Raw genomic sequence first — 14573 nt, forward strand, 5'->3', positions numbered from 1 at the left:
ATTCATTCAATATCAGTGTTTTGAACCTTCAGCCACTAATTTAATTGTAAAAAAGTAAGAATTTCAATGTAAAAATTGGATTTATTATCATTAAATTTGCTATCGGCAACGCAACTGAAGTTGGGTTGCTATCCATAATCGACCCCTAAATTTCTCCGACTTGAAGCTTTTTAGATTTGTACTTTATATGATTTTGTTTTACGAAATTGTAGAAATAACAATGTGCACCCAGTTTAATGTTTATTTTGACATTGAGCTAAGTTGTCTCGTGTGAACTGTATAATAATTGGTATGTTCCTTTAAAGTACGTTTATATAACCGGATTTAATAAACTCACTGGGTTTCAAATGTCATTTCCATTGGGTATACGTCAAACAAGTCCTCATAAAGAAGGTTAACCCTGTAAAACGCTATAATATAAACGGGCTATTACTTTTGAAAATGGTTGTACAAGTTTTATAGTTCATTTGGACTAGCCATAAATCCTCAACTGGATTTAATAAATCCAGTATAAATCTCATTGCATTGCTGTCAGCTGATTTTTGTTCATAGCACAATTAAGAAGGTAGATGAATCAGAATTAAATTCGTCTCAAAAACATTTTTTTATTTTATTACAGCACGGTTACACTACAGCTTTTTGCCGGGTTAACCCACTTCATGAGGATTTATTGCTTAATCTGGTCAAATCTGACCAGATTTGCCATACAAAAATTAAATCCACTCACGACTGGGTTTATTTTAAATCCGGCACAAATCTACCAAAAATACAGTGTTGTATTCGGTATTTGTGCAAAAAAATCCAACTCTACTCAAAAAGTACCAAAAGTTGCAACTGTTTCTGCAACAGAGTTAGTCGTGTTTTACACGTTTACGATTGGTCGCATGAGATTTTATGGAGTTAATAAATCTAAAGTTATTTGAAAATCATAAAATTAGTTATTTTTTAAACTTTAGACACTTTTTAAAACAAAAAGTACGCTTGATACCATGATACAAAAATGTATCCCTGTGCGTAAAATATACCAATATGAGAAATTGTCATACGAGAAATTGTAAAAGTGTCAAACACGACTTTATTAGTTATTTTCTATGTATACGTAAACAAACATCAGCTGACAGTTTATATCCTCGAAAAGCTAAGTGTAACCAGCAAAGATTAACCCACTGGATCTATTAAACCCAGTGGGTTAACCTTCAATAGTGTAACCGGGGTATTATGACATGTTTATAAACGTGTAACATATTATAAACTAATATGCTGTTTATATTAGAGCTTTTTGCAGGGTTAACCTTCTTTATGAGGATTTGTTTGAAATATAAGCAATGGAATTGACATTTAAAACCCAGTCGGTTTGTTAAATCCGATTATATATAAACGGGGTATTAGTCTATTTACAAAGATTCTCCATTCATTTCTATCATTTGCTATATATTTTAATTGATCGATTGATAAGTTGGTTTCTGTTGTTAGTGTTCTTCTCCATGTTGTTTTCGGCCTGCCTCTATTGCGTCGTCCTTGGGGATTCCAATGGAGAGCTGAGTGGGAAATATCAGTTTCGCTTTTTCTAAGAGTGTGGCCGAGCCAGCCATATTTCCTTTGAGTGATTGCAGATTTTATTTCCTGTTGATTTGTTATATTCCAGAGACGTTCGTTAGATATACTTTGTGGCCACCATATTTTTAATATGTTGCGAAGACATCTGTTTATAAATACTTGAAGTTTATTGGTTATTGTGGTATTGGTAAGCCATGTCTCGGATCCATACAGTAGCGTAGATTTCACGCAAGAATTGAAGATATTGATTTTTGTTTTTATATTTAATGTCTCAGATGACCAAATGTTTTTCAGCGACGCAAACGTTCCTTGGGTTTTTCTAATACGGTTATCAACGTCCTCCGTGGTACCTCCTTTTGTTGATAAAATGGTACCAAGATATTCAAAACGGCCCACATTCTGTATTGCTTCTCCATATATCATAAACGGGTTGTTATTATTGGCATTTATCCTCATTTATCATTTATCGCAGTTTATCTTCAGACCAACTTTTAATGATTCCTCTGATAGGTTGAGTAATTTGTTTTGCATATCTGAGTATGTTGTTGTAAGTAAAACGGCATCGTCTGCATACTCCAGTAGTGGGATTCTGTAACTCATTTTTGCTGTTACCGACAAAAATCGGTAAAATAATATCGCAAAATTATGACTAAAAACATAAAGAAAAGTTGGCATCACTGTTTGTGTCGGTAGAGGCTAGCGACTACTTTCTACTCATCGTTAACTTACCGAAATATTTCGTTAATTATCGAAATTATAAGCATATTTATTTTACCGACGATTATCGATAACAGCAAAAATGAGTTACAGAATCCCACTACAGATCCCCAAGTTTGTCGAACAAATTCCAATTTAGACCAGATGGTGTTGAGTCTAGATTTTCAAACACTGCGTCAAGAACTGTGACGAATAATAGCGGTGATAATGTGCAGCCTTGTCGCACTCCGCTGGTTGTAAAAAACGCTTCGCTGAGGACTCCTTCGTGCAACACTCTGGAAGTCGTACCAATATAGCTATTTTCTATAAGTGTCACTAGTTTCTTGGGTATTCCTTTTGATAGAAGTGAGCTCCATATGTATTTTCTGTTTAGGGCATCGAACGCTTTTTCATAGTCCACAAATGCTAGATATAAACTTGCGTTATACTCTACGGATTGTTCAATGATGATTCTTGTTGTGCATATGTGGTCGATGCATGAACTCCTTGCTCGGAAAGCAGCTTGGTTTTTTCGCAACAATTTTTTTAATGGTTCGGCTATTCTATTTAAAATTATTTTGTTGAAAATTTGTAGTGTTGATGGCAGTAAGGATATGCCTCTCCAGTTGCCACATTTTGTTCTGTTACCCTTTTTAGGAAGTTTCACTATAATTGACTCTTTCCAGTCTTGTGGGATAGTTTCCTCCTCCCATATCTGTTTGAATAACGGGTGTAGTTTTTCAGCCATTATATTGCTACAGACTTTAAAGCATTCTGCTGGAATACCGTCGTTGCCTGGGGCTTTACAGGGTTTTAGGGTATTAATCGCTTCCCAGCGAAAAGTTTGCCTCCAAAGAGGCAGTTAAATGATATGTACAAGTGATTTGGAAGTGCATCAAATTATGCATTTTCACTCATGATTTTTACAAGGGAGTGACTACTGAAAGAGGCACTCCATTGCACCGCATTTTAACTGACCCTTTGGCATTGCATTTTAACTGAACCTTTGGCACTGCATTTTAACTGACCCTTTGGCATTGCATTTTAACTGACCCATTGGGCTAGAATATGAGGCAGTCCAGAGCACGTGTTTTGAATAACAAAATAAAATGCATTTATTAATTGTGTAAAACAAAAATATTAATAACTTTATTAAATTAACACAAGTTATGAAAATTCTCTATTGAATTCAATCGCTAACATGTGTGTGCTCTTCGTTTAATCCAAGCTTAAGTGCTTTTGCTTCATCTGCTAAATGGGTTCGATATTGTCTTCCCATCACCAGTTAAGATTTCGACATGTACTCCAACAGCACTCCATTGGGAAAGTTTCTTCTCGTGAGTTACCGGAAAAATGTTCACAAATTAAATATTATTTAGTTTGTATTAACAAATGTTTGGAAATGTTAACACGATTATCTCCTTTTGGAAATGTATTCCGGTGCCTGTAGAGATGTACAAACTGATTTATGTACATGTAGGGATCTCTAACAACTGCTAATAAAATGTTGTGAACGGAGTGCCTTTTTCACGACTCCGTTTGCACTGCATCCGGATGCTGTTAAATTGTGAGGAATTGGAGTGCCTTTTTCACGACTCCGTTGAACTGCCTCCGGATGTTGTTAAAATGTGACAAATGGATGTGATTCTTTGGATTGCTTCCAAATGCGGTTAAAATGTGGGGAATGGAGTGCCTTTTTCACGACTCCGTTTGAACTGCATAAAAACATGCCGTGAAAGAACTAGTCTACATTGCACTACTTCCAATTTATTTTGCTGGGTTCTTCTATTTCAGCAATTGAAGGATTTTCTGTTTTCACCTCTGCATTTGTGGGATGTATTTTTGAGATGAGGAATTGTGCTTGGTGGTTTTGGCTGATGTTCAGCGTTTTTTCAAAATGTCTTTTCCAAACTTTTGTTTGTTCGTCTTTTGATGTCACGAGAGACCCTGTTTCATCTTCTACAGGCGTGTTACTTATGAGTGTATCCTTGCCACTCAATTTCCTTATAATTTTATAGAGTTCTTTTGAGTTCCCCTTGTTAGCAGCTGTCTGAGCCTCATTCCCCATTTTACCATAGTAAGTCTTTTTGTCCTTTTTTACCTGCTTTTTAAAATCTTTGGATAACTGTTTGTGCTTCTCTCTGAAAAGTTCCAACTTGTCTTCAGCATTTTCAGAAAGCATTTTGCCCTTGACGATTTTCCTTTCTTCAATTAGTTCCCATGTTTCGCTCGTTATCCAATCGGCATCTTGTTGTTTTCGCTTCAATCCTAAAACTGTCGTGCATATTTCCGTTATGTTGTCCTTAAATTGTTTCCATTTCTCTTCTAGTGTATCAAGGGAGTTTATGTTGATATTACATACTTTGTCTATGAACATATTTTTGGTTGTGCTGTTTTTTAGTTTCTCAATATAAAAGGTTTTTCTTTGTGAGTCGACATTCTTCTTTTTCTGCTGGGATAGTTTTAGTTTTACCTCTGCTAAAACGAGATAATGGTCACTTCCGATTTCTGCACTTCTTTTGTTGCGTACATCACATAGCATACTGCTCCACTTTCTTGATATACAAATATGGTCAATTTGGTTCTCATAATTGCCAGAGGGAGCTCTACACGTAGTTTTATGGTTTCGCTTGTGAGGGAAAAGCGAACCACCTATCTTGAGATCAAAGTTACAGCACAGTTCTATTAGTAGTTCGCCATTAGTGTTGCGATTTCCAATTGCGTGGGTTCCTAAGACACTCTCGTACCCATCATTGTCACATCCCACTTGAGCATTAAAATCTCCGAGCAGTAGTACAACATTTTTCTTTGGTATATGGGAAAGTAGGTTGCTCAACTGACTGTAAAATGACTCTTTTTCCGTTAGATCGCTTTCTTCTGTGGGACCGTAGCACTGTATTACAGTAATTATATTACGCTTAGTTCTTAAGTTGGCAGTAATAATCCTTTCCGATATTGCCTTCCAGTCTACGAGGGCTTTTTGAGATGACCTTGTCAAAAATATCCCTACGTCTCTTATGTGGTTATCATCTTGGTTCGGCATTCCGGAGTACAGTAGTATATCACCTTTTCTATTGCGTACTTCGCCACATCCATTCCATCTGACTTCGCTGAGACCACATACACTGATATTCAATCGATCACATTCTTTTGACAGTTCAGCAAATTTTCCAGATTGATAGAGCGTTCTGACATTCCATTGTGCAAATCTTATCCTTTTAACATAGCCTTTGTTCGTCATCAAATAGTTCCGTTCGTTATTTTTCTTCTTTGTAAATACTCGAATCCAGATTTATTCGGCAGTCGATGGTAGATTAGACCAACGATACCTAGTTCGGTGATAGGGCTGCTATCTTGTATTTGGATTTGTTGTTTATAATTTCAGGCCTCCGAACCTGCCATAATTATGATGCGATTTCTAAACATTTCCTCTTAGAAACAGATGTTATGGTTATTCCGCCAATAATCGGACGTCAGAGCCTCTTCTGCAAAACAACAGGGTCCGCCAGTGGTCGGGGAGGTTGACATTAATGTAGGAGAGGCTTTATATTATCATATGAGATATGTACGCATCCCTACACCTTGGACCCCAAAAACATACGGCAAATTAAAAATTTATTGTTTAATATTGAAAATGTTAGCACATCATGCTAAATATTAGTCTTGGTTGATTAAAATCAACTTTGTATATCAAAACAAATTTAATTTTTCTGCCTTGTTTGCAAATTTTTACATTTTAAATTATTTTTAGGAACGCTTTTGTATTAAAAATTGTAAAACTTAAAGATTCTTGCACGTAAAGGAACAAAGCCAATGTGAGTAATCAATAATCGATTGAACGTGCTTTTTAAGTTCTAGAAAAGCGAAAAACTTTTTACGACACTGACATGATACAATTAGGAAGGTAGATGCATCGGCGAATTGCTACAACAAAGCAACTTTTTTTGTAATGTAAACTGTCAAAATTTTCGCCGAATGGTCTCTTGTTGTCTCTTTTTATCGCTTGTGTTTGTCTTTAAAGTGATGACATGCTATCTCTTACTTACCCAATCATATGGTTATTTGTTTTGATTTTTCATGGCGAATTCCTAGTTTTTTGACGTTTTAGATTCGATCAGCTGGGCTGATGCATCTACCTTCCTAATTGTGCCATGGACACTGATTAGAAAATTATGAAAGTTGCTATTTTTTCGCGGCTAAGTAAAAGGTATTTAAATCATTTCGTAAACGTTTTGGTTCTTTTCCATAATCTATCCAAGGTTTGCCTATTTGACATTACAGATATCACCTCATACTACATTTGTGTATATTCTTAGATTTCTCAAATCCAAAATTTACCTCGAAATGGCAGAAATCAATTCCGATACTGAAGAGTTTCAAAATAAAGAAAATGATCCTCCTGCAGCCCAGCATAAAAGATTGGATGGCCCTAATAGATATGTACGTGAGCCATGGTGGTGCGAAGAAGCTGCCCAACTCTACAACGCCATAAAACAAGCAAAACTAATATATCGCAACACTTTGAAAACAGAGGATTTTCAGGAGGTCACTCAAGCCGAAAAGGCATTCAAATTATGCATTAATGACTTGAAGTTCGAGTGGGCAGAGAAAAAACGTAATCGTAAGAAGAATGAGGAGGCGAAGATTATCCCAGATAGCCGATATGTTTCTTTGCCATGGTGGTGCGAGGAGGCTGCCCAACTTTTCAAATTCAAAGAAGAGGCAAAGAGGAAACATTTTAAGTCGAGTACTAAAGAAGATCTTAAGGCATACAAGGAGGTAGGGGATGCGTTTCATACGCGACTAAAGGAGCTAAAGTGGGAATGGAAACAAAAGAATCCTTTAAGTCAGCACCCATTACAAAATATTGACGCGAATGAACTGGAAAATTTAAATAAAAACAATGGGAAAGATACCCACCAAAATCGTTATGTACCTAAACCATGGTGGTGTGAAGAAGCTTCTCGACTCTTTGATCTGCGTAATAAGGCTAGACAACAATATAATATAACCAAAAAGTTTGTAGATGCTTTAGCGTATGGGGACGCGGACAGGACATTTAAAAGATACATGGAAAGGAAGAAAAGAGATTGGGAACGTATGGAAAAGTGTACTAATAATACAAAAACAAAGTTAGAATGCAGAAATTCCAATAGAGGAAGTTCGGAATCTAACGAAGAGGAAGAAGAAAAAGGCAAGGTTGCAGGACAATTTCGCAAGGATCAAAGATCTAATTCCAGCAATAAAGAACTAGGGGAGTTGACAAAATTAGAGTCTAATAATAACAATGAGGAACTGAAGAATAATGAAGAGGAAGATGCATTTGACAAAATTGCCGGACAATTGGAAATGTGTAAAATTCAGTCAAATATCAATAATGATTTAGAGGACAATAAACAGCAAAGTTTAAAAGAGAATATTTTCGATGGTGACACATCTCAAAATCGCTTTATACCTAAACCATGGTGGACGGAGTTAGCTACACATCTTGTTAATGAAAGAAATCAAGCTCGTACGAAATATTATAAAACTAATACAGCAGAAGATCTACAAGCTTATCGCAAAGCTGAAAATACATTCAAAATGTACATTTACGATTTGAAATGGCAATGGAAACAAAAACAAAAGAATGGAAATCAATGAACTTATTAAATCACTAAATACTTTAGCGAACTCTCAGGTTTGTTTTAAAGCCAGAATGGCTTTTTTGTTTCACTACTACAGAAAAAAAAGAAATTGAATTGATTGTTTTATCCACAGTTTATAGGCATTGGTTATATCGTTTAAAACAATAACATATTTATTAAAATGACTACGAATAAAACATATGTATGATTTATGTTATAAGAAAATAATAATAGGATATTATAATAATGATAATATATATTATACTAATAAAAAACATTTCATAAGTGGTGAGAACTGTGTCTTGTCGTCAAAATGGGGTCTCTTCGTGTGTTCATTATAAGGTGTATACGATAACTTTCCCAGCAATAATTACTCAATCAGTGCCAACAACCTCTCAGTGAATTTTACTCTCAGCATTTTGCAAAAGCTTGCAAGAAAGTCAGCCGTTGTTTCCGAAAATAGGGGTGTCTTTTTACTTACTAAATGTTGCTGAAACATTTTTTTCAGCAACTTTTCCTTTATACAACTGTCAAAATCTGCAACATTAGTAATAATTATTAGGTTTGTCTTCGTACTTACTAAATGTTGCCGAAACACTTTTTTCAGCAACTTTTCCATTGAACAACTGTCATTTTTAGAAACATTAGTAAAAATTATTACAAATTATCGAGTACGCAGACAGGCATATTATAAATTATGTGTGTTCGTTTACTCAAAATTTGTACAAATTTTTACTGGATGTTCGTTTACTCTACAGTACAATGCAAAAGACCTTAGCCGATTACAAGAAGTTACTGAACTTGTACAAATTTGTACGAATTGTTGAGTAAACGAACACACCTATTATCACGTAAAAGGAAACAGCTGATGTATGAAATTTGTTTTTGTTTCTTATGTCCCAATTTACATTGGGCGAGTTTACTTGCGGCAATTGTCATTTTGTAGGAGAGAGAGGTGAGGCATATGGTAACCCTTTGCCTCTCAGCACCCTCTCTCACCTACAAACTGACAATTGCCGCAAGTAAACTCGCCTAATGTAAATTGGGACTTTGATATTTTAAACCAAACGGAACAAAAACATTTGGCCTGTTCCCGTACTTTATAAAGTAAAAGTTTTAAAAGTCGTAAACGATTTTCATATAAATTTTGTGTACGGGAACGCAAAATGTGTAAAAGTGGTAAAAATTGTAAAAACTTTTTAGTTCTGGAACAGAGCTATTAATTTTATTATTATTTTATTAATAAAAATAAAAGAATAAAGAAGGCCGAGGAGATTTCGAACTGGGTTGCCCTTTCCTTTTTTATTCTTTTATCAGAAGTAAGCAAGGTAAGCAGGCAAGGCAGCTTATGTACTCACCCCTTTAAGCTGCTCTGCCTGATTGCCTTGCTTTCCTGCTTCATTTTTGACATAATAAAAATAAAAGAATAAAGAAGGCCGAGGAAATTTCGAACTGGGTTGCCCTTTTCTTTTTTATTCTTTTATCAGATGTAAGCAAGGTAAGCAGGCAAGGCAGCTTATGTACGCAGGCCTTAACTTATTTTTGTTCGTTCGTCTATATTCGTAATAATTTAGGCATCCACTGCTCAGTCCCCAGATGACATACTGACCTAATTTTTCGTAGACGCGTTCCTCTTTTAAGAATTCCTCTTTTAAAAATCAGAGCTCTACATTTGCGCTAAGGCGAGTAAATCGATCTACAAAATTTGACAATTGGTGTGAGAAAAACAAAAATTTTTACAAAAACAGGGGGTTTGTCGATGGTCAGACTAGCAAGGTTTCTTGAAACCAATTTCGTTAAAGTTTCTTTTCAAGTTTCGTTATGGGTACTTTACACGATAAGTTTTTTACATATGAGTTGTCACTTTGCATATACATTTTGTATGGGAGAAGTGACAACTCATATGCAAAAAACATATCGTGTAAAGTACCCATTAGTTTCCACTCACGTTAACCCTGCGTTTACAAATGATAGGACAGTTGAGTTCATGTATTGATTGTCAAAATCCCACAACTTGCATGTGTGACGTAGGCGTCCCGACAACTGCAAAAACAGTTGTAAAATTTTGAATGCAAATCGTCGATTTCTTTTTGTTTTCCGTTCACATATTTTGTTTTTGTTCATGTTCTTTTGTTTTCAACACATTTCAATTATTAGGTGTGTCTTTTTACGTGATAATTTGTAATAATTATTACGAAATGTTACTAAATGCTGTCTTTTTACACAAAAGTTCAGTAAAAGAGAGCGAAGTGAGAGAACAAGTTTGACAGTTGTTTGCTGAGAAATTGCTAAAAGTTGCTGAAAGAATTTTCCCAGCAACCTTTAGCAAGTTCGATCAGCTGTTTTTTAATCATCTGGAAATGGTCAGCTGCTCAATGTTTATCTTATTTTTTTGTGGAAAAATACTATAAATATTACGACTCAGGTTTATTTATTGATTATTTTATTTATATATTAATTATTTTTTTATTTATTTTGCTTAAAATTGAAGAACTTTTTCATTGCTTTGGAGTTATTTTTTCTTTCATGCATTGGCGCCAATGTTTTTGTTTTGGTTATCAACTGTTATCTTGCTAATGTTTACTAAATACTGTCTTTTTACTTTTTTCTCTATTTTCGTATCAAAGAGTAAAATCTCTCTTAAAGGCCTGCGTACATAAGCTGCTTTGCCTGATTGCCTTGCTTACCTGCTTCATTTCTGACGTAATAAAAATAATAGAATAAAGACGAAATTTCGAACTGGGTTGCCATCAGTTGGAAATTGGGTCGGCCTTCTTTGTTCTTTTATTTTTTATTGAAGCAGCAAAGCAAGGCAATCAGGCAAAGCAGCTTATGTACGCAGGCCTTAAGGCCTTGCTTGCCTGATTGCCTTGCTTACCTGCTTCATTTCTGACGTAATAAAGATAATAGAATAAAGACGAAATTTCGAACTGGGTTGCCATCAGTTGGAAATTGGGTCGGCCTTCATTGTTCTTTTATTTTTTATTGAAGCAGCAAAGCAAGGTAATCAGGCAGAGCAGCTTATGTACGCAGGCCTTTACTCTCTGAAAAGAAGTTGCTGAATAATTATTACTGAAAAAGTAAAAAGACACAACTATTATCTCACTTATTTTTACAAAAATGTCAAAAATTTGTCTTCCCTACTGTCTGTGAAAAAATGATGGACAGCTGGAAGACAAACGACAAATGTATGTATGTGTTAGTAAATCAGAGTTGTATTTGAAGACAAAGTGTCTGGTGTAAACGCCTAGTAACGGGAAATTTAAGATTTTTTCGGGTCCTCTTTATTTTACCATTCGCGTTTGTTTTGTTTCTCATGCCAATAAAAGCAAGACAAACATAAATAAACTAAAAACGACACAAAATAATTAACATTAATAATTAAATTAATATTAATAGTTAAATTTTCACTATTTCATTAATTAATTGTTTTTATTAAATCTTTTTATGCTTGTTTTGTTGTTAACGTTTGCTTGAGAAAATAAAAATGAAAGAAAATGGAATTGCAATGAATAACTAGAAGAGTCAACACAACAAACACAGAAAACCGCCTAGTCCCGGTCCACACTAGAGTGATTTCATTGAAAAAATTGCATGAAATTATGCGTCTCTAGATCGACTTCCATAGTAGAGTAAAATCATAAAATTGCTGTAGTGGGGAACTCGATTTAAGAACTCCTAATTTCATGAAATTTTTTAATGAAATTCACGCTAGTGTGGACCGGGACCTATAAACTGGACGTCGCCATGTTGAAATCGTGCTAGTATGACCTCGACTATAGGTGTGTTCGTTTACGCGATAATTTGTGCAAATTTGTACAAATTGTTACGAGATGTTGTTCGTTTACACAATTATCCAGCAAAAGAGAGCGTATTGAGAGAGCACTTTTGACAGTTGTGTGACTGAGAACTTACAAATTCTTGCTGGGAAAATGTGTCCAGTAAGAATTCGTAAGTTCGATCAGCTGTTGAATAATCAGTTGTTTTGCTGTAAACAAAAAGAAACAAGAGTTTTTAAAATATAATGTTTTATAAGTCATTTAGATATGACTTCATTAGCCGGATTTAGTGCATTATGAGGTTTTATTTGCTAAATCCGGTCAAAATCTACCAGATTTCCCATATATGCCATTTAGATATGACACCATTAGCCGGATTTAGCCCATTATCAGGTTTTATTTGCTAAATCCAGCCAAAATCTACCAGATTTTCCCATACAAAAATAAATCCTCCTATTGAGTGGATTTGTTTTAAATCTGGCATAAATCCTCGTATACAACTCTGTTTTTTGCAACATGTTGCTAGAAAAAACAAAAAGTTGGAAGCTGGCACAAGAAACAAGGTAGATGCATCGGTGAATTGCTACACTTAAAATAATTTAAAATGTAAAAATTTGTAAACAAGGCGGAAAAATTTAAATTTGTTTTGACGTACAAAGTTGATTTTAATCAACCAAGACTAATATTATGTGTGTTCGTTTACTAAAAATTTGTACAAATTGTTACTGGATGTTGTTCGTTTACTCTACAGTACAATGCAAAAGACCTTAGCCGGTTACAAGAAGTTACTGAACTTGTACAAATTTGTACGAATTGTTGAGTAAACGAACACACCTATTTATGATGTGTAAACGATAAAAAATAATTCGTTTATTTATTTTAGATGGGCAAACTGCGATAAAATAATTCTTTATTTGCTCTTTTGTTTGCATTAGTAGCATAATGTGCTAACATTTTAAGTATTAAACAATAAATAAATTTGTAATTTGACGTATGTTTTTTAGACGAATTCAATTTACAAAAATTTCTGTTGACGTTTCAAATTCTTTCAGATGGGCTGATGCATCTACCTTGGTAATTGTGCTATGAACAAAAATCAGCTGACTGCCATTTAAATCCTCCAAAATGTATATCTAAATTCAATGAGATTTGTACTGGATTTATTAAATCCTGTCGAGGATTTATGGCTAGTCTAATACCCCGGTTATAGTGCGGTTACACTACAGTTTTTTGCCGGGTTAACCCACTTTATTAGGATTTATTGCTTAATCTGGTCAAATCTGACCAGATTTGCCATACAAAAATTAAATCCTCTCACGACTGGGTTTATTTTAAATCCGGCACAAATCCACCAAAAATACAGTGTTGTATTCGGTATTTGTGCAAAAAAATCCAACTCTACTCAAAAAGTACCAAAAGTTGCAACTGTTTTTGCAACAGAGTTTGTCGTGTTTTACACGTTTACGATTGGTCGCATGAGATTTTATGGAGTTAATAAATCTAAAGTTATTTGAAAATCATAAAATTATTTATTTTTTTACATTAGACACTTTTTTAACGAAAAGTACGCTTGATACCATGATACAAAAATGTATCCCTGTGTGTAAAATATACCAATATGAGCAAAGAGGGGACGATATCTCATACGAGAAATTGCAAAAGTGTAAAACACGACTTTATTAGTTATTTTGTATGTATACGTAAACAAACATCAGCTGACAGTTTATATCCTCGAAAAGCTAAGTGTAACCAGCAAAGATTAACCCACTGGATCTATTAAACCCAGTGGGTTAACCTTCAATAGTGTAACCGGGGTATTATACCCCGGTCAGATTTGACCAGATTAAGCAATAAATCCTCATAAAGTGGGTTAACCCGGCAAAAAACTGTAGTGTAACCGCACTATAAGGTCATGTTTATATTATAACCTTTTGCAGGGTTAACCTTCTTAATGAGGATTTATTTGACATATACGCCAAAGAGTTGACATTTGAAACCCAGTGGGTTTGTTAAATCCGGTTATATATAAACGTACTATAAATGAGCTATTACGTTAACAGCATGGTACAATAATACAGGTACCCGCATCAGCCCAGCTGATGTACTGCAAGCTGTTAAACAAATTGTTGTAATTGAAAACACAAAATTAAAAAAAAAATTAAAAGAAAAATGGTGAATTTTTTATGGATGCAAAAAAAATCGTGTAAATCGCTTTATTTTCGGAAAATATTTTTGACATTTCACAGTTCTGAACTGCTTTTTGTTGTAGTTGTTGGCTGATGCATTTACCTGTTCATTGTGTCATGGCCACACCTTTCTTATTATACCATGGTAATATGGACTGAGTAATAGCTTTGTTCTTTTACTTTTTTAATAGTAAAAGTAGCAAAAGAGATAACGGTCAAACTTGCCATCAATTAACAAGTTTTTCACAAAGTTAAAGGAATAGTAGATCTGGTAGCAATGTCAAAAAACAAACATGACTGCTTAAAAAATAACAACAAACAAAATAAATGTCATTATTTTTTATTTATCTGGTTTAAATTTTTTTATTACTTATATTTATTTTATTTCTTTTTATTTTGCTCTATTGTTTTCTTTTCCCTTAATTTTCAAATACATGTCAAATCAGAAGTTTGACAGATTTTCCACTTTTGAAACCACGAAATTTATCGAGTAGAAAGTAGTAATAGAGAAAGCCATTTTGACATGCTCTCTCTTAAATTTTGCTTCAAGTTATACTACTTAAAGAACGCTTTTCGAGTCAAAAATGGCAAAACTTTAATGTAAAGGAACAAAACTAAACGCTATGTTCCAGAACCTGCAAGACTCTTGCAGCAAGAGGCTACCACTTTTTACTAAGATAACATTTTTTCCTTTACGTTATCGAAAAAATAGTAAAAATTAGTAGATT

General features: G+C 34.4%; 1 protein-coding gene across 1 annotated transcript; it reads left to right on the forward strand.

Annotated features, from left to right (window-relative positions):
• Positions 1–6143: 6143 nt before the first annotated feature.
• On the forward strand, positions 6144–7896 carry LOC141390347 (uncharacterized). Its single transcript, XM_073963261.1, has 2 exons — positions 6144–6460; positions 6570–7896. Exons 1-2 carry the CDS (start codon positions 6426–6428, stop codon positions 7894–7896), a joined length of 1362 nt encoding a protein of 453 aa, XP_073819362.1. The 5' UTR covers positions 6144–6425.
• Positions 7897–14573: the final 6677 nt, after the last annotated feature.

Source organism: Musca autumnalis, unplaced genomic scaffold (assembly GCF_047663935.1).
Source record: "Musca autumnalis isolate F117 unplaced genomic scaffold, ASM4766393v1 scaffold_1, whole genome shotgun sequence".
Classification (NCBI taxonomy): Eukaryota; Metazoa; Arthropoda; class Insecta; order Diptera; family Muscidae; genus Musca; species Musca autumnalis.